Below are 22158 nucleotides of genomic sequence, written 5' to 3' on the forward strand. Positions count from 1 at the left end.
TTACAAGGATGTTGCCAGGGTTGGAGGATCTGAGCTACAGGGAGAGGCTGAACAGGCTGGGGCTGTTTTCCCTGGAGCGTCGGAGGCTGAGGGGTGACCTTATAGAGGTTTACAAAATTATGAGGGGCATGGATAGGATAAATAGACAAAGTCTTTTCCCTGGGGTTGGGGAGTCCAGAACTAGAGGGCATAGGTTTAGAGTGAGAGGGGAAAGATATAAAAGAGACCTAAGGGGCAACTTTTTCATGCAGAGGGTGGTACGTGTATGGAATGAGCTACCAGAAGATGTGGTGGAGGCTGATACAATTGCAACATTTAAGAGCCATTTGGATGGGTATATAAATAGGAAGGGTTTGGTTGGATATGGGCCGGGTGCTGGCAGACGGGACTAGATTGGGTTGGGATATCTGGTCGGCATGGACGGGTTGGACCGAAGGGTCTGTTTCCATGCTGTACATCTCTAATGACTCTATGACACCCTGAGAGGAGGGTGTCTCCTTTAAGTTAATTAAGGACTACCACAGGAGGAGGTGATAGCTTAGTGGTATTATTGCTGGACTGTTAATCCTGAGACCCAGGTTCAAATCCTGCCATTGCAGATGGTGGAATTTGAAATTAATTAAAAACAAAATCTGGAATTAAGAGTCTAACAATGACTGCGACTCCACTGCCGATTGTCAGGAAAATCCCATCTGATTCACTAATGTCCTTTAGGGAAGAAAACTGCCATCCTTACCTGGTCTGGCCTACATTGACTCCAAGGACCACAGCAATGTGGTCGACCTTTAGCGGCCCTCTAGACAATTAGGAATGGGCAATAAATGCTGGCCTAGCCAGCGACGCTGTTACCTTGTGAATGAATAAATTTTAAAAAACCCTCCCCTCACTCCTCAGATTTTGACACATGGCCATTTGGTTGAAGCACATGCAGTTGTTACTTCTGGCACATGGTACAGGTGTGAGATTGACGTTGCATAGTTTCAGACAGCAACTTGCCTGGCCCCTGAACTAATCTTGGTGGATCACCATGACAAGCAATGTGGCTCTGAAGGTATGCTAAAAAGCAAGACAAGTGTATTTAAACTGGCTACTTTTAAAAATGAGGTTTATTTGTGTTTGCAAGAAAGGTATCCACAAGAGAAGGGATCCTTTATAAATTAACTTTATTACAATCATTCTCCCTCAACTGGGAACATAACAGTTCAGGGTATCCCATCTGGCTTCCCTCTTACAGGAAGGATGTTGTGAAACTAGAAAGGGTTCAAAAAAGATTTACAACCATGTTGCCAGGGTTGGAGGGTTTGATCAATGCTGAATAGGTTGGGGCTATTTTCCCTGGAATGTCAGAGGCTCAAGGATGACCTTACAAATGTTTATAAAATCATGAGGGGCATGATTTAAGGTGAGAGGGGCCACTTTTTCACGTAGAGGGTGGTGTGTGTGTATGGAATGAGCTGCCAGAGGAAGTGGTGAAGGCTAGTACATATGATGTGAAATTTTGTAGTGACTTGTGAGTTGTGAATCCAAGGGCGGTATCCTATGAGAGAAGGCCTTCTCCAGTCCTGGAAAATGGTACTGGGAAGACCAATCAAGACGCAGAAACTGATTCAACACATTTTGTCAATCACAAGACTCCTGGAGACCTGACTAAGTTAGACCCCAATGAGTGTGATTCACCACAGAGCCCAGATGCCATGGTAGGTACCTGTACAGGTTAAGAGGCCACGAAGGTCCCTGTGAGGAAATGCAGAATATCACCCCATCCCTCATCATTTGCCCAGCTGACTGATACAAGAAGCGAATGCTGCCACTAACGTGGAAATGACCATTGTACCCATCATGGCACAACCGAACCTGCTAAACATGAAAATGCATAGCAAATGATCACTGTGTGATGTGTAGTTGCCAGGACAGCAAATCTCAAGCAATGAACTGTGGAACAAAGCAGCAGTTAGCAAAAGTGAAGGAGGGCACAGAGCAGGGCAGGCAGTGATGTCAAATGGACCCTTTCTGTAGGAAAAGGGGAGTTTGGGGGTAAGAGGCCTGATAGGGAGAAGGTTCAAACATAGAAGATTTGAATTTCATGGTGTTCAGTGTCAGCAAATCTGATTTGTCCCGGTTTGCTGTCCCTTTGTTTGAACACTGTAGAAGATATTTCATCCCTGGAGCAAGATGAGGATATACCTTGAATGGAGGAAGTGGACTGAAGATTTCCTTTCCCATATTCTTTCTTGGTGGATTCAAATTGGGTTTCTTCATGAAGTTTGGACTTTCTAAAGGACTCGATTTGCCATTTATGTAACGATTATATAACCAGTACACTGAGACCAACATGGACAACGAATAGTTCCTTTACAGGAGGCAGTTTTGCATTACAACAAAATATTGTTCTTTTTTATTTTAAATAGCATGACTTTTTCGTATGTAATATGCTGCAAAATATAAAAGGAGTAATAATTAAGGATGAATAAGATCCAAACCTTTAGATAAATCTTGCATCTTTCCAAAAGGAATTTCCATTTTAATGATGTTCTCTGCTCTTCTGTTAAACTGCAAAACTCATCCGTCTAGGAATTATAGCATGAAACACGCAGATTCAGTTTTGTAATCTTAAAGCATATAATTAACAGTCAACTTTTTCATATTTAGATTACTTACAGTGTGGAAACAGGCTCGAGTCCACATCGACCCGCTGAAGAGCAACCCACCCAGACCCATTTCCCTACAGTTATCCCTTCACCTAACACTACGGGCAATTTAGCATGGCCAATTCACCTAACCTGCACATTTTTGGACGGTGGGAGGAAACCGGAGCGCCCAGAGGAAACCCACGCAGACACGGGGAGAATGTGCAAACTCCACACAGTCCGTCACCTGAGGCGGGAATTGAACCTGGGTCTCTGGTGCTGTGAGGCAGCAGTGCTAACCACTGTGCCACCGTGCATATTTATACAACAAAAAATTAAGGTTCTTCTTTAAATTACTCCCAGGCAAATAAATTGGGTTTAATAAATTGTGTTTATTAGTACTGTTTTCAAAGATGCTACAAGTTGTTGAAGCTCCGGAGAGAATAGGATAACAAGTGATGTAATGTGAAGAGGTTTAGGTACAAGTCTTGTCATTTTCAATTCATTCAGTCATGCTGCTGGTCATGGTGCCAGTATGGCTGTTCCAATAATGTCTGCCACAATGACTGCACTCCTTCATTGGGGTTAGATCATTGCAGGCAGGCCTCTAATTAGTTCCTGCTGCCTGTGGTTGAGCACCATATTGACCTCCATTGGGGCAAGATGTCTATTTAGGTGCTATGGGGAATTGAATTATGCAGTGTTTGAGGTTACTGGTGCAGTTAGTAGAAAATAGTAATTGATGATACATTCTTTGATCTTGGCAACTCGTGAGTTCACTAAACTTCTTGCAGCACTATATCCAGGTCCTCATGCTTTGACCTAAATTCAGTCTTTTCCCATTGCCTTCTGAGACTGTCTGGGAAGCCTTCTATGGGATTGAATATCACAGTTTCTTTTGATCCTTTCCAGTAAGATTACCACTGCAGCATCTAAAAACCATGCATCTGCAACTATAACCTCAATATTTGCCAAGAAAGAATTCTTGCATAATTGGCAGCATCTGTTCCAAACATACTGCAATTCACCTTTAAGGCTAGATATAAGTAATGCAGGCTGACCATAAGTGGTGCTAGTCACTCACAATTTTGACCCCTGTGATGTGCCAATAATCAACAGCACAGCTGACATTTCCTTCAGGCTGAACATTTTGAAATGAATAAGAAGTATGAAGTTAGTGGGTGCTGAAGTTGCAACTGTTGCTTTAATCTAGCCCCAATTCATTTCTGCTTTTTGTTATTCTTTATTACTGCCAGATTCTGATTTTTTAAAATGAATTCAAATTAAACACTGCACTTGAAGATGTCCGAAATGCAAATGTATCAAACACAAGATGATCCAAACGTAATATTTGATTGATACCTTTTAAGTTTACACATTCCTCATATGATTGTTTAGAATTGGATTGCATTCGTTCGTAAACACTCATCTTCAGTGTTTTTTGCAACAGTTTTAATTTTGAGTGAGTGAGATAAAACATATGAGTTGAAGAGTTGAGTACTGATTGTTGGTGTGGGATGGTGATACAGCTAGTAGAACAGTTGAGTAGGTTGTGGGGTGCTATTGTTAGGGTATATGATTTGAAGACTAAATTCACAAACTTTGTTAACTCATAGATCATTAAAGTTTTTCCTGCACTGCACCCTTGTTCTTGGAGCTACACCATTGGCACTGACACTGACATTTCTTATTCCCAAGTCACCTTAAGTTAGAAAGAAATGTGGGTATCATGGATCCTCAAGGACAAACAATTAAAACAAGTCAATTCTAGGTGAGGTCTGTAATTTGATGCTTGACCTACGAAGATCTACAGTACTAGAGTACTGCACATTTACTGCAATTGCACAGATTTAATTGCAGTATATCTGCTTTATATCACTTGTGTTGATGGAATGCAAGTTAAATACATGAAGTTTGGTATTGGGTTTTAGTGTTACCTATGAAATGAAAACAGAAAATGCTGTAAATATGTATCAGGTCATCCTTGGAGAAACAAATGTTTCAAATTGATGACTTTTCATCAAAACTGGGGAAGATCATAAATGGAACAGGTTTTAAACAAGCACAAAGGCAGGGATAGTGGAAGAGCTATGTCTAAATAACATATCTAATTGAAAATGAATCCAGTTTATTATGTAAAAGAATGTGGTTTACATATAAATTAGGTTCGCACCCCTTTTTAGAGTAAATGAAATTTAAATCAGAAGAAAGGATTAGAAGGTGTAACATTACTTTAAAAAACATAACTATTTTCATTCATATACAAATAATATTTTCTGTTGTAAGTCAAAAATCAAATATACTTCTGTATAAAAACACAATATTTTGTGTGTGTGGATTGGTTACAGTTCAAAATTATTCCACAATGCATCCTGGCTAATATTAAGTCTTTCACATTTGTGCAAGGAAATGAGTTATTTTGCTGTTTACAAAATGGTCAAAAGCACATGATTTCAGAATTACAGCTTTTGACAAAATACTTCCGGTTATGGTTTTAGTTGCATTGAGTGTTTAAGGGTCCTGTAAAATGTTTACCGTATCCATAAGACAATTTATTGTCATAGTATTGTCATTTTTTCTAACACCATTACATAACTCAGAAATCAGCGTACAAAGAATACAAACCACTAGTGGGCAATAGTGGAATTGGAAACGTCCACTGTGTGTTCTGGAATTTGAAAAATAGTCCAAGCTACTGGTAATGTTTGTTTTAATGTATATATTATTAGTCAGCTGGACATAATTTTGAACCTTATCTGATACACACGCAGTTAACAATGCAAACTTTATGACTAAAATAATTTTATATTATCAATCATTTAAATCTTATTAAAGGAACTTTCTAAAGAAACCCCATTACAAATAGCAGCAATTATCACTAGGCATCTGTATGTTCTCATATATTTCTCATATATGGGTAGTATAACTTGTAAATACATCTGCAATAGGATGATTGAACCAGATGAGATTTACTTAAGGGCTGCAGTTTTCTTTCTTTCTCTGAGATAACTTTAATAACATGAATGTGATTTAATTAATTAATTGTGAATTTTTTTAAAAACAGGAATATAGTTCAATTTGAGGCAGTTCAGAGGAGATTTGCTAGATTGATTCCAGAGTTTTAAGGTGAGAGAAGAAAGATTTACAAAGGACCTGAGGGACAACTTATTCACAGAGAGTGGTGTGTGTATGGAATGAGCTGCCAGAGGAAGTGGTAGAGGCAAGTACAATTACAACATTTAAAAGGCATCTGGATGGGTACATGAATAGAATGGATTTAGAGGGATATGGGCCAAATACTGGCAAATGGGACTAGGACAGATTGGGATATGTGATCAACGTGGACGAGTTGGACCGAAGGGTCGGTTTCAATTTGTATGGCTCTATGAATGAAATGCTTTGATTGAGGAATGTGACTGGCAATGTAGATCATTATCTTTAGTCTCTCAGTTATATTCAACACCATAGCACTATGTTATCAGACTATATTTAACACCATTCTATGTGGGTAACAATAGCGGCTCTGACTCCAATATAAAATAACATTGTCTTTGTGGGAAAATTCTCACTTCAAACTGGCCCTTACACAGGAAAGCTAGCACTAGCATGTTAAATACAAATTATCTTAAAGCTTTGTTTTATGATATTGCTAATTAAATTTTATTCTGAATTTATTATAAGTACAAAGTTGAAAAACTAGACTTCAATAAAGGACATTTGATTTTCCTGGTGTAGCTATAATTTAAGAAAGTAATATGTGCCTATACAAAACATGAATATTTTCTTATTAAATACTTTCTACTTTTTAGAGTAGTACAGTCCTTTAATGATTCTCAAAAAGAAAAAAAAACATTCTATTTGTTTTTCTGTTTGGACTATTATATATATTTAAATGCGATGCTATTTTTCACAGGTACAGCAAAATCAAAAAATTGATTTAGCTAACTGTGAAAAAATGAGATATACACTGATTCTTAATATAGAGTTGTTTTTAATATGAAAAGTGTAAATGCAGATTTTTGATAGCGAACAGGCATAACGCAAACTTATTAAATAAACAATCTGCAAAATAAACTTTTAATTTTAACCTGCATCCATAAGGTGTTTTGAAAAAGATCAGGTGACTTATTTCTTTTGGTTTTAATGCTACTGCTTTCAGGTTAGCCAACATTCCTACATCTTCTCTGCTTGTCCAGAGATGTAAATTTTCCAGATGGCCTGGCCAATGTAATTGAAGTTCATCATTCATTTGTGATGCAGTAAAGGCTTTTGGTTAAAGGTCCCCTTTTCAAATAGATTAGTAAACACAGATAGCATGACCCCACCCCACTCCAATCTAAATTATAGTTCCATATAATCCTCAAAATGGAAGTACAGCATGTAGACAATGTTTTAATATTATTTGGTAGACAGATATTTACTTACAGATATCAACAAAACTGGTGGATCTATGTCTCAAATATCTTATTATTTCTTAGCCTATACAAAAGATCTCTTCAAACCCTAGTTTGTGAACCACTGGAATAAAGAACATTAAAAAAAAACACTCTATCAGTTGTCATATTCCAACTTTAATCAAAACTCCAAGTACCAGTTACTTACTGTGTAGCCAAGAGTTTTTTCAGCTGTGTTTCCTGATAAGTTACATGATTGAAGAGTGCCTGTATGGTCAGACACATCCAGCCAGAAATCAAAACTGGTGATGATACTTGAGGGATTCAGTGTGTCAGATGAACAGGAAGGATTTGTGCATGCATTTGAACCAACATCAATCAAAAATCTGCACCTGCCACTTTGACAAACACAGAATTATGCATTTAGAATTCCTATTACATATGGAACACAAAATACTTTTATAGTTCTTGCTTGCTATTTTACTTCTGCGCCCTACTCCATCCTGAACACTGTTATAATGAAACTTATTTAAAACTTCAGCAGCCGCTTCTAATCTTTAAATTTGTCATGTTACAATGTTCTGGATTCAACATTAAATTCCTCAACTTGAGATCATAATCGTAGCTTCAATTTTTTGTTTTGCACAATTTTAACTGGCATTTTGTTTTTGTAATTTCAGATTCTCTAGAGGCTTTGACATACTAGTTAATTTACTTGGCACTAAGCTTCTGAGCAGGAAAGCAGGAAGTAAATCCATTTAAAAATCAGGAAATGTACTGTAGAGGGTAAAAGTACACTAGTTTACATGAATATATGGTCAACTTGTCCGAGAGAATTGTGCAGCAATTAGGGTAGGATAAAACACCAATTATGAGTTAAGACTTCCTGCCTAAGCATTGTCCACATGTGTGTTTTAGGACATTTTCAGTTGTGTAATTTACTGCTCTCCATATTGAAATATTCAGGCCAAAATATTATTTGTTTTCTGGCATCATTTCAGTTTTTCCTTACTATTGGGAAGACATCTCCAAATTTAATATTACTGACAATGTAAAATAAATCCCTGCATCTGGTAAACATTTGTTACCAAATTGTGACCACGCAACATAGAAGAGCAATGCAAAATACATATTTTTCTGTTAAATATATGACTGCTATGTCATGTACAACACCACATAAAATGGGGTATCTTTAATATTCAAATTTAAAATTAGTGTAATTCTTACCATTTAGATTTTATTATCTTTGAACTGTCAGAATCAATGTTAAACATAGTAATATAAGCAAAAATGATTCCATACATGGGTTCTGCCTTGCCAACATTGTCCATTACTTTATTTTTTAACTGCTGGACAGTGAATACATCCACAATGGATTGTACTGCAAACATAAAATGAAAATAAGTAAATCGTGGTGGAATAATTCTTGAATAGCATAATAAAATGTTCCTTTTCTACGATAGTAAAAGGAATGCACAATACATAAGCATTACAAATTGTATAGTTCTATGGATGAAAGAAAATGTCAGCTACCATTAAATTTATTCTTTAAGATATCTATATAGCATGCACCCAAGAACCCTTCAAAAAGTGTTCAAAGAGCCTTCATTATACAGCTACTGCACAAATAATGGTAGTATCAACTTGGATGTCTCACACTTAATCACTGCCTAGGATCCATAATTTTTTTTTATTAGCACATACCTTTTGTAATATGCTAATCCATAAGGAAAGCAGAAATTTGAGTGTGGGCACATTGTATCTTCAGAAATGATTAACATATGGAGCTAGACAGGCTTACAGGGGTGACAATGATGTAGTGGTAACATCAGTGGACTAGTAATCCAGAGGTCCAGGTTAATTCTCTAGGACCATGGACTCAAGTCTCAGGATAGCGGCTTGTGGAATTTAAACTCAATTAATAAATCTGCAATTAGAAGCCAGTCTAACGGTAACCATGAAACCATTGTTAGTCGCAACCATGTCAGGATGATGAGTGGCTTGGATGGGAGCTAACAGCACCATCTGCAAGTGCTCTTCCAGGCCACTCACCATCCTGACTTGGTGTTCCTTCAGTGTCACTGGGTCAAAATCCTGCCTACATTATCAGGATGTATTTTAGTTAGATAATCAGCCATTTTTTAAAAACATGATAACTTAAATCTTGTATGTCGTTTTCAGAATGCTTTTGTGCATTCCATTGAATAGCACTGGGGGTCTACCTACAGTGCAACAATTTAAAAAGGCAGCTCACCACCACCTTCTCAAGGGCAACTAGGGACAGGCTGGACAACCAACGATGCCCTTGTCCCACAGGAGAATAAAAAAAAGTTGTCATAAAAGCCCATCTAGTTCATTAATGCTTTTTACAGAAAGAAATCTGTCATGCTTACCTGTTTTGGTCTACATACAGCCCAAGACTTACAGCCATATGACTGACTCTAAATTGCCCTCTGAATTGTCCTAACAAGTCACTACTTTGAAGCCCGAAAAACAAAGTGAAACCAGATAGACTACCTGGCATCAACTTAGGCATCAGAAATGATAATGACAAATGCAGCCTGTCAACATTGCAAAGTCTACTTCATTAGCATCCAGGTTCATCCCACAGTCTAAGAGAAAGTGAGGACTGCAGATGCTGGAGATCAGAGCTGAAAATGTGTTCCTGAAGAAGGGCTCATGCCCGAAACGTTGATTCTCCTGCTCCTTAGATGCTGCCTGAGCTGCTGCGCTTTTCCAGTAACACATTTTCAGCTCATCCCACAGTCTAGTTAAGCAACAGCCTGACTTGGTCATAGTCACTGAATCATACCTTACAGACAATGTCGAGAAAATATTGTCATTATCACTGGCTGCGTCCTGTCCTACTGATAGGTCTGACCCAGAGGCAGTGGCATAGTGATATACAGTCAGGATGCAGCTGCCCTGGGAATCCTTAATATTAACGCCAGATTCCATGATGTCTTTTGGCATTAATTCAAACATGGGCAAGGAAACTCAAGGACTGACCTCCTCGGCTGATGAATCAGTACTCCTCCATGTGCAACATCAATTGGGGAAAGTATTGAGGGCATGGGCACAGAATGTCTTCAAAGTGGGGGACAATTTCCACCACCAAAAGTAGCTTAGTTGCAGTATGATGGCATTGTAGATCAACCCAAGCAGGTGGGCTGCAGTGGTTCAAGAAGGCAGCTCACCATCTCCTTCTCAAGGGAAACTAGGGACGGGTAATAAATGATGCCCACATACCAGAAATGAATGAGAAAAACATGCACCTTCATGATGAGGGAGTCCAGCACAGAAGCTTTGCAACCATCTTCAACCACAACTGCCAAGTGGAAAATCCATCTCAATCTCCTCCTTCGGCTTCTACTTCACACATGCTAAGCTTCAGCCAATTTGCTTCACTCCATATGATATCAAGGAATAGCTAAAGGTACTAGATACTGAAAATACTGCAGATCCTAACAAAATCCCAGCAAAAGTATTGATGATTCGTGATCCAGAATTAATCCAGCCCCTAGCCAATTGGTTCTAGTACAGCTATAACACTGGTATTTGCAACGTGGAAATTGCTCAGGTTTGTCCAATCCATTAAAAAAGCAGGACAACTCCAACATGACCACTATAGCCCCATGACTTTATTCTTAATCATAAGCAAAGTGATGGAAAGAATCATTGACAGTGATAAAAAGCCCAGCAATAACCTGTCACCTGACGTTCAGTTTAGGGTCTGCCAGAGATATTCAGCTCCTGATGTTATTATACCTTTTGTCCAAACATGGAGAGAAGAGCTGAAGTCCAGAGGCAAGGTGACATTAAGGCAGTCATGGACTGAGTTTGGCGTCAAAATGACTCCAGTATTGCTAGAGCAATGAGAAACATGAGAAAAATGTCTAATGGTTGAACTCTCACCTACAACAAAGTAAGATGACTATGGGTGGACTAAGCGTGTGCATTTGCTTGGTAAGAAAATGTCTAAATCTTTAATTTGCACAGATTTAATTTAGATTGGAATTGGTAGTTGCCTGTAAACTGAAATCTGCAGTCTAAAATTCTGTATTCGCAAGCTTTGAGCAAACTTATTTTCAAGGGTTACTTTGGAAGAGCTGCCCAATTAAGAACCTACTGAAATTGGACCCTCATTCACTAAGTGAAATAAACCCTTTGTTTTGGGAACTACAAGTTCAATAAGTGGGGGCCCTCTTGTGACACATAATAGTGTCCATATCCCAAGTTCAAGTTCCACATTTCTGAACAGGCTGATTAGAAAAATTGGTTTAAAAATAAATAAATAAAATCAATGAGCAAATCCAGTTCAGACTTGGGCTCAGTGCATGTGGTTGATAATTTTGAGAGTCTGAGTCATCAAAATGTGCAAAGTTAATTTGCATTGTAGTTTGTGATTGGCTTTAAAGTGAAATCTGCAGCTTAAAATTCTGTGTTTTCAAACTTTGAGTTGTCTTATTTTCAGGAGGTGCATTGAAAGAACTGCCGAGTTAAGAACTGGCTGAAACTGAACCCTCATTAACTGATTCAGATCAACTCCCAGCTCTGGCAACATGTATAAGCAGCCAACTTAGTGTGACTGAGCATTTGAGAGAGCGAGTTACAATTCAGTCTCTAAGTTGACCGTTTCACAAGCTCAGCAGAGGAACAAGTCATTTGGTTGTTTTTGCCTAAGCAAAGCAGCTGATTTAAGAGTATTTCTGGTCTTTAAATAAAAAGTAAGGTATTTAGACTGCATACAGATCTTTAGTTTTTTTTCTTTTAAAAATAGGTTTAGAATTGAATTGATAGGATTAGAATTAGGTATAGAATTGATACGGTGATGTTAAAAAGGGAAAAATCTGAATAGTGTTAACAGTTGGGATTCTTCAAGTGTAGGTAGCAAAGATACTGGAGTGATTTTGTTAATAACTTGATAGCGATGTCAAGTCAAGTGATGCACTGCAGCTGCAGCATGTCAAAGCTGCTGGTCACCAACGTGATCCACAAAGAACATATCAGTAGCAAGTGTTAGAAGCTTGAACAACTTTGGATCCAAGTTGAGGAGATGAATTCTGAGCAGCAGATATTCTGCCAATTCTGGCAGAGGAAAAGTTACCTTGATATTTTGCGCCAGGAGACAGTCACCCCTTAGATTTGGTACTTCAAACTTGGTAGGTATGGTAGGTGGTGAGGCAAGTATTGGGACCAATGGGGCAGATCTCAAACAGCCTCTGTCCTTGCAATCGTCTAACAATTACAAGGCTCTTGCCAGTCATGTGGATGAGAGTGAGAAGATAATTGACCTACCACGATACCCCTATAGTAAATTTACAGGAATAGATACTGTTTTCTGCAACTGTGAGACTGAGTCCTGAAGGCGGTGTTAATTATCTGGAACCAGGGTTAAGGATATCACTTTGGGTTTGGACAGAAATTGGTGAGAGGGGAGGGATCCAGTTGTCATCATCCACATTGGTGCTAATGACATTAATAGAGCTGGAAGCTACTTTGACCACATCTTCTAAACCCATGACCTCTAATGCCTAGAAGGACAAAGGCAGTAGATGCATGGAAGCACCACCACCTGCAAGTCCTCCTCAGATTCACATAATATCTCGATTTGGAATTATATTCCTCTACCATTGCTGGGTCAAAAATCATGGGACTTCCTTACCGAATAGCACCACAGAAATATCTACCCACACCTACTCTCAGCTCCACGGACTGCAGCAATCCAAGGCAGCGGCTCACCACCACTTTGTCAAGGGCAATTAGATATGAGAAACTAACGCTGCCCTAGCCTGTGAATGACTAAAAAACCTTGGAAATATTGTTATGTCACTTGGATTAATGAATCTCTGTTTTTAGAAATAGGAAAAATTAAAAGGTTTTACTTTTATAGGCATCAAGATCATTACTTCACGGTAACTGTTTATTCTGTTTGATTTCATTGTATGCTGGTTGTGACATAAAAATAAGTTGCTTAGAATTCTGCCAACAGGCAAATAATATTAAGCTGTAAAGAATATTTTGTGGGTCGTAACAAATAAATTAAAAAATGTTTACTCTGAAAGATTTCATTTGTGCTGCAGTTCTTCCATTACATACAAATTAGCTCCCATTGACAATAAAAAAGTCTCCGAGCATATATAGGCACTTCACCTCAAATCCTGATTGATTAAACAAGCAGGTATTTAAAACTAACTACAATTTATACCCAGAATCCTTTCCTTCAAGGGAGGGGTAACCCGGTTCTACTCGCTTCACCATTTCAGAAATCTCCAGGGATAGAAATTAACTACTTTTGTCTTAGTGTATTATTGTTAGCATTCGTGAGATCTCCGATATCGGTTTGTTCCTGCCTGTTTGTAGCAGCTTATTTTGCATTCTGTTTGTAGTCAGTGAGCCATTTTTTAATATTATTTCATAATCAATATTCTGGCATTACATTAATAAGATCACAAACATCTTGCCATTTATGCATTCATTAGGTGTTGACATATGTTCCTTGGGCCTTAGAAATTTTTCTTTTCTAGACTCTCTTGCATAATTGATTCAATGTCATTGTTTAATATTCATCGAAAAATACATTAACTGATGCTCAACAACCTTGATGCTGTTCAAAGACTTGCTGCCATATTAATAGAAGTCACAATGACTGAATAACATTGCAGAATAAAATTTACCTGTTAAAATTGCTGTTTAGACTTATGTATGTGATAAAAGAACTGACAGGACAACTTCAAACATACCTAGCTTCTGCATTAAAATCAAAAAGTGGTCTTTTCAGCATTGATGTGTCAATAACGCACTGTTCTTAACTATCCATCTGAAACAGCTCTGTTCAAAGACAAATAAGCAACAAATGCTGTACATGTCGTAAAATCCCCATCCCAGCAAAAAATAAAGAAAAAAAATCATCACAATCTAATTTTTGTATACTTAGTGGAAGAATTGTTAAGTAGACATTTAAGTAGTAATGTTGTGGAATTGTTAATGGTCATTTTCATTATTTCTCTGAAACTGACAGCAGGTTCTGGAAACTGCATATGCACAGCTTCATGTGGAAATCCAGAAGTTAATGTCAGTGATTCTTCATTTTACCAAAGCATGTATATTTGACTTACCAGACAACAATCAATGAAAAACCACTGAACTGATGAAAATTTGGCCTTTCAAGCTGTTTACCTTGCTATAAAACCCCCTGAAAAAGTCACACCCTGTTGTCTGAAGAACAATTTAGCATTTAACAGTGACCATTTTCATAATCATTGCTGAACTGCCCCACTGATCAGAAAACCGATTTTCATACTTGTGGAATGTCACATTTCTTTAATATGATTCTAAAAATCCATGTATTATTCACATTTAAGTTTTTTTCAATGATATCCAGATTTTATCATAATCCCAAATATATATTCCAATCTTTATATCATACCCCAGTTTTTAAAAACACTCACGGGATGTGGGCATCGTAGGTTGGGCTAGCATTTATTACTGATCCATAGTGGTGGTGAGCTGCTGTCTTGAAACACTGTAGTCCATTGCTGTACCCATAAAGTCGTTACAGAAGGATTTTCAGGACTTTAATTCAATAACACTGAAGGAACGGTGATATATCTACAACTTAGGATGGTGTGCAATTTAAAAGAACATCGGAGATAGGAGTTGACTAAGGCAATTCAGCCCCTTGAGCCTGCTCCACCATTTCAAATGATCATCGTTGATCTCATCTTGGTCTCTTTCCTGTCCACTCTCCATAACCTTTCGAACCATTAAAATTAAAAGTCTATCTATCTCCTCCTTAAATTTATCGAAGTCCTGGCATCCACTGTGCTCTAGGATAATCCACAGATTCATGATGGTTTGAGAGAAGAAACTTCACATCATCTCTGTTTTAAATCTGTTAATCATCTTAAAAGAGTGACCTCCTGGAGAAGACCTTGTTGCCCTTGTCCTTCTAGATTGTAGGGATTGTGGGTCTGGAAGCCGTTAGAGAGGGATTTTCAGACTTTGACCTAGTAACTCTGAAGGAACTAAGGAGCTTTGGAGAATTTCTGCACTGCATTTCATAAATGATGATACACACTGCTGCTTCTGAGCATTGATGATGGAAGGACTGAATGTTTGTGAATGGGGTGCTGAGCAAGTGGGCTGCTTTGGCTTGATGGTTTCAAGCTTCTTCAGTGTTGTTGGAGATGTGCTCATCTAGGCAAGTCAGGAATGTACCACCATCTACCTGACTTATGCCTTGTAGATGATGGACAGTCTTTAGCAAGTCTAATGGTGAGGTTACTAATAACCTCTATTCTGTGCTTATAGCTACAGTATTAATATGCTGAGTCCATTTCAGTTTCTGGTCAATAGGAACCTCAGGATGCTGATAGCATGGGATTCATTGATGGTAATGCCATTGAATGTCATAGGTGATAGTCGGATTCTGTCTTGTTGGAGACATTCATCACCTGGCAGTAGTGTGGTATAATATTAATTGCCACTTGTCAGCTCAAACCTGGATATTGTGCAGGTCTTGCTGCATTTGCATATAGATTGCTTCAATATCTGAGGAGTTCAAATGGCGCTGAGCATTGAACAAGTCATCAGTGAACATCCTCACTTCTGACCTTATGATAGAGAGGTCATTGATGAAGCAACTGATGATAGCTGGGCCAAGAACATTACCCTAAGGACCTACTGCAGAGATGTCCTGGAGTTAAGATGATTGGCCTCCAACAACTGCAACCATCTTCCTTTCTACCAGGTTTGACTCTAACTAGTGTAGTGATATTAAAAATCAAAAGATAATCAGTGATTCAGACTTCTTGGTAAATGTCTCAATGTGATTAGCTGTTTTGTTTACTTAATGACACAAATGTTGGGGAAACCTTTGCCACTGAGGTCAGCATGTCTTTGCATGTAACTTGCTTCAAGTTTAGCAGGAACTTTGTTGAATTTGCTGCTCACTGCATGCCAGAACTATATTTATCACAGTTAAGTAAAGGATCTTGCATTGTTTGTCTAATATAACTTTTAAATCACATTTATAATTTTAAATCACTGGTGGATATTACATTTGGAAGTACAATTTAATATAAAATTTAATGACTTACAGTTAATTGATTCATTTCTTTGTTCTGGATCATCTTCACCATGTTCTGCACACTCTTTGGCAAAGTTAAACAGCAGGTTGGCTTCTTTTGTGTCTTCATAATTCCAGGTTAAAAACACAAAATTTAGCAATAATCCATTTTAGATATTTAAAGTTAACAATGTTCTGGTCAATCAAGTAAAAATCTAAGTAAATTACAAATTAGTCAATGGAGTATAATCTAGTCATGACACAGAAAAAGAAATCCATGACCTGCTTATTCAATGATGATGCAATAGTAAATAAACTATATACGAGTCGCTGATCATAACTGTACAGAAAAAGATCATATCAGTATGATATCATTGCAGACTAAATGAACAAAACAGGAAAAGATCAAAAGATCTTTGGGTTAAAATGAATGAGTCAATAAATGAGTTATAGTATTATTTTCTATTTGTAGGACTATTTGAAATGCAGCTTATAAATAAAATTATTGAGATATGCAGTTTAGGTACTCTGGAATGAATAGTGTTATAGAACATTGCAGCGCAGTACAGGACCTTCGGCCCTCGCTGTTGCGTCGCCCTGTGAAACCAATCTGAAGTCCATCTAACCTACACTATTCCATTCTTATCCATCTGCCTATCCGATGACCATTTAAATGTCCTTAAAGTTGGTGAGTCTACTACTGTTGCAGGCAGTGCGTTCCACGCCCCTACTAACCTCTGAGTAAAGAAACTACCTCTGACATCAGTCCTATATCTATCACCCCTCAATTTAAAGCTATGTCCCCTCGTGCTAGCCATCACCCTCAGAGGAAAAAGATTCTCACTGTCCAAAATATCTAACCCTCTGATTATCTTATATGTCTCAAGTCATCTCTCAATCTTCTTCTCTCCAACAAAAACAGCCTCAAGTCCCTCAGCCTTTCCTCATAAGACCTTTCCTCCATACCAGGCAAATCCTATTAAATATTCTCTGAACCCTTGCTAAAGCTTTCACATCCTTCTTATAATGCAGTGACCAGAACTGTACGCAATACTCCAAGTATGGCCGGACCAGAGTTTTATACAGCTGCAGCATGACATCATGGCTCTGAAACTCAATCCCTCGACCAATAAAAGCTAAAACACAGTATACCTTCTTAACAACCTATCAACCTGGGTGGCAACTTTCAAGGATCTATGTACCAGGAAGCCAAAATTTCTCTGCTCAACTACACTACCAAGAATCTTACCATTAGCTCAGTACTCTGCATTTCTGTTACTCCTTCCAAAGTGAATCATCTCACACTTTTCTACATTAAACTCCATTTGCTACCTCTCAGTCCAGCTCGGCAGCTTATCTATGTCCCTCTGTAACCTACAACACCCTTTGTCACTATCCACAACTGTACTGACCTTAGTGTCATCTGCAAATTTAGTAACCCATCCAGGTCATTTATAAAAATGACAAACAACAGTGCAGCCAAAACAGACCCTTGCTGTACCCCACTAGTAAGTCAACTCCAGGATGAATATTCCCCATCAATATTCGAGGAGCAGGAAATCAACTTTTCGGGCCATAGCCGTTGATTTCCTGCTCCTCGGATGTTGCCTGACCAGCTGTGCTTTTCCAGCAACTCTGATATCCAGCATCTGCAGACCTATTTCCCATCAACCACCACCCTCTGTCTTCTTTCAGCTAGCAAATGTCTGATCCAAACTGCTAAATGACCCTCAATCCCATGCCTCTGTATTTTGTGGAATAACCTATTATGGGGAACCCTATCAAATGCCTTACTGAAATCCATATATACCATATCAACCGCTTTACCCTCACCCACCTGTTTAGTCACATTCTCAAATAACTCAATAAGGTTTGTGAGGCATGACCTACCCTTCACAAAATCGTGTTGACTATCCTTAATCAACTTATTCCTTTCTAGATGATTATAAATCCTATCTCTTATAACCCTTTCCAACACTTTACCCACAACCGAAGTAAGGCTCACAGGTCTATAATTACCAGGGTCGTCTCTACTCCCCTTCTTGAACAAGAGAACAACATTTGCTATCTTCCAGTCTTCTGGCACTATTCCTTTAGACAATTACAAATTAAAGATCGAAGCCAAAGGCTCGGCAATTTCCTCCCTTGCTTCCCAGAGAATCCTAGGATAAGTCCCATCCAGCCCAGGGGACTTATCAATTTTTATACTTTCCAGAATTGCTAACACCTCTCCTTACGAACCTAAATCCCATCTAGTCTAGTAGCCTGTATCTCAGTTTTCCCTCGACCACGTTGTCTTTTTCTAGTGTGATAACTGATGAAAAGTATTCATTTAGCGCTTTCCTTATCTCCACAGACAACTTCCCACTACTACCCTTGATTGGCCTAATCTTACTTCAGTCATTCTTTTATTCCTGATATAGCTATAGGAAGCCTTAGGGTTTTTCTTGATCCTATCCGCCAACAACTTTTCATGCCTGTCCTGGCACCACTTAGCTCTCTCTTTAGGTCTTTCCTGGCTAACTTGTAACTCTCAAGCACCCTAATTGAGCCATCACATCTCATTCTAACATAAGCCTTCTTCTTCTTCCTCTTGGCAAGAGATTCAACTTCCTTAGTAAACCATGGCTCCTGCGCTCAACAACTGCCTCCCTGCCTGACTGGTACATACTTATCAAGGACCCGCAGTAGCAGGTCTTTGAATAAGCTCCACATTTCAACTGTGCCCATCCCCTGCAGTTTCCTTGCCCATCCTAAATCTTGCCTAATCACATCATAATTGCCTTTCTCCCACCTATAACTCTTGCCTGAGGTATATACCTATCCGTTTCTATCACTAAAGTAAACATAACTGAATTGTAGTCACTATCACCACTGAATCTCCTCCAGGATAAAGGTCAGTGTAATCGCCAAAAAAAACTGGTTTTAAACTCCTCCAGGATTTACACAAACAATTTAGGCTGGAACAAGAAGTTGGAATAATGAACATCGTTAGGACTGTTTTTCAATTAAGAGAATATATTCCGTAGTTAAAATCAGTTAGATATTACATAGTACTCTTGAAGTCAAGTGGAGGGAGATCTCCTTACATTCTGACCAATATTTCTTCCTAAAATATTAGTAAAAAAAAAATGTAGATTATAACTGGAGCATATTCGCTAGAACTGGCATTTCAAGACAGCTGAACGCGAGAAGGGAAGCGAGGGTGACTGCCCATGACATCAAGTCAATATTTGGCCGAGTGTGGTATAAAGGAGCCCCAGCAAATTGGAGTTAATGAGATCAGGGGAAAGCTCTTTACTGGTTGGATTTATGCTTTACACAAAGAAAGGTGGTTGTGGTTATTGGATATCAATCATCTCACTACCAGGTCATTAATGTATTGTCCTTGGTCCAACCAACTTTAACTGTTTCAGTGACCTCCATCTATTATAAGGTGAGGATATTTGCAGATAAATATGCACCATTCACAACTATCAGATACTGAAGTAATCCATGTCCAAGTGCAGTTAGATTTGGGCTGCTAAGTGACTAGTAACATTCATGCTATAAGGCGCCAAGATTGGCCATCTCCAAAGAGAGAATTTAACCATCACTTCCTGATACTGATTTACATTTCCAAAGCTGCATCCACCACTATCAAGATTCTCAGGTGTTACCATTGACCAGGAAATGAGCTGAACGAGCCATATATGTACAATGGCCAAAAGAACAGGTGAGAGACTGGGAATTCTGCAGCGAGGAACTCACCTTTGAGGTATCCATCATCTACAAGATACAAGTCAAGAGTATGATGTAATACCTTCCATTTGCCTAGATAGGTGCAGGTCCAACAACACTCAAGAAGCTCCAGCAAAAAGCAGCCTATTTGACTGGCACCCATTTGACACCCTCAAAATTCACTTCGCCCAAACTGAGGTCCAATGGCAGCAGTGCGTACCATTTAAGGTACAAAACCCACAAACTCTACCAACTTGGAGGATAAGGACAGCTGAAACATTACCACTTGTAAGTTCCCCTCTAAGTCACACACCATCCTGACTTGGAACTATATCTTCAGTGTTGTTGACTCTGGGTCAAAATCCTGGAGTATCATTCCTTAACAGCACTATGTCAAATGGACTGAGATGACAGATCACCACCAACCTCTCAAAGGAAGTAAGGTGGGCAGTAAATGCTGGCCTAGCCAGTGATGCCCACATCTAGTGAGTAAATGAACAAAAATCGTGTTTACGGCATCGGCTCGTAATCCATTCGTATCTGGAATTAATGACTCCTTCATTACCATAGTCATTGCCACTAAATCAAAATGCGTTACACTAGCAATGCAGAACGCACTTTTTATGAGGTTAGGTTAAAAATGGTGAGGTTATCTTACATCTTGGCCATGCATTGCCTGATTTAACAGTGGTCCCAAGAGGCTTCAGTGTTCTTTTTAAATGCATTTCATTTCACAAGAAGTTAACTTCATTCCATATAATTTAAGGTGAACTATCAAAGAAAACCTTGAAGGATTACCACAATAGTCTACTAAGACATTCCATTGCTGTAACAAGCCAAACCTCTAACAGTACTGTTTGGATAGGTGACTAAAAGTTTTGTCGAAGAAGTTTCAATGAGTGTCTCAACTGTCGAAACAGCTACATAGATGAGAGATTTAGGGGAAGAATTTCAGAGCTTAGGCATGGCTGCCAATAGCTGAGTGGTGCTCAAGATATCAGGGAGAGTTGTAGGGCTGGAAGAGATTATAAACACAGGCAGGAATGGGATTTTAAAATCAAGGTTTTACTTCACCATGGCCCAATGCTGGACAGTGAGCACAGGCTGATTAAATCAATGCAAGTTAGGACACATTAACCATGGTCATCTTAAGACATCTCTCCAAAGAAATTGACTGAACCGCTGAATATTATCTATTTTATCTTTTCTTTTAAACTTCTAAAAAATTTTTTAACTAAGTTTGTTGTGTATAACCTGAGATAAACATATTACTTCAAATCGAAGTGGTTCTGCAATATAAATGATCTATAATTTACTCTGGTTATATCAAAACCCACTAGGAGAGAAATCTTGAAATGAAAACTATTGGCTTCGAGATTGGGCACTCATCTTCTTGGGGTATTTACCAATGAATGTAATGTTTCTATTTATTTAATGTGGTTACATAAAATTGGTCATGAAATAAGCACTTTGCTTCTGTAAATATAAAATCATTTTAGAAACTTGAAAGTTTGCCTTAACCAGATGTTCTAAAAAGACTTCTTTTTAAGAAAATACAACTTAACAGTCCTTGAATATTTTAAGGCTCAGCTGGATATATTCTTGACGTAGAGGTGCAGGTGTTGTACTGGGGACGGACAAAGTTAAAAATCACACAACACCAGGTTATTGTCCAAAAGGTTTATTTGGAAGTACTAGCTTTCAGAGCACAGCTCCTTCATCAGATAACTAGATGAAGGAGCAGCACTCCGAAAGCTAGAACTTCCAAATAAATCTGTTGGGACTATAATCTGGTGTAGTGGGATATATTCTTGTTAAGCAAGAGATTAAAAGGTTATTAGGGGTCAGCAGGAATATGGATATGAAGCTCACAATCAGATCAGACACAATCTTATTGAATGGAGGAGACTGAAGAGCCAAATGGCTTACTGCTGTTCCTGATTAGTATGTTTGAGTGTACCAAGATTTCCATGCTATGTTCTTAAAAGTTATTACTTGAAAACTATTCTTAAAGTTTAGAAAGTCAATCTAATGTTACATTTAATTAAAAGTCAGAAAGACTTACCGGGATTTGTTGTAATTATGGTTTTAGAGATCACAGTGGCAGCCATGGTGTTGCGAAAACCATCATAATTTACTCGTACATCAGCTATGAACAGTACTGTAACAGTTGCAAAAATAATTGATGAAAATATGAAGACTTGTTGAAAATTTATCTCAGATTAAAAAAAATACACCCAACACAAACTGACACATACAGTACCTGTTTCCCTGGGTATCCATGTCTGTGCAAGCTGTATAGATTCATTATCCCAACTATGGAAATCACATAAATATTAGTCAACCT

At 38.3% G+C, this 22158-nt stretch overlaps 1 protein-coding gene across 1 annotated transcript in view; it reads right to left on the reverse strand.

Moving 5' to 3' along the window:
* meiob (meiosis specific with OB-fold) overlaps positions 1–22158 on the reverse strand; it is a 64331-nt gene that overhangs the window by 12015 nt on the left and 30158 nt on the right. The window contains exons 8-13 of the mRNA XM_043711309.1: positions 22075–22127; positions 21877–21972; positions 16123–16215; positions 8249–8402; positions 7230–7419; positions 2481–2567 (exon numbers count right to left, since the gene is read on the reverse strand). Of these exons, the coding sequence (XP_043567244.1) occupies positions 2481–2567; positions 7230–7419; positions 8249–8402; positions 16123–16215; positions 21877–21972; positions 22075–22127 (673 nt within the window). The remainder of the gene's footprint in view (positions 1–2480; positions 2568–7229; positions 7420–8248; positions 8403–16122; positions 16216–21876; positions 21973–22074; positions 22128–22158) is intronic.

Source organism: Chiloscyllium plagiosum, chromosome 21 (assembly GCF_004010195.1).
Source record: "Chiloscyllium plagiosum isolate BGI_BamShark_2017 chromosome 21, ASM401019v2, whole genome shotgun sequence".
Lineage (NCBI taxonomy): Eukaryota > Metazoa > Chordata > Chondrichthyes > Orectolobiformes > Hemiscylliidae > Chiloscyllium > Chiloscyllium plagiosum.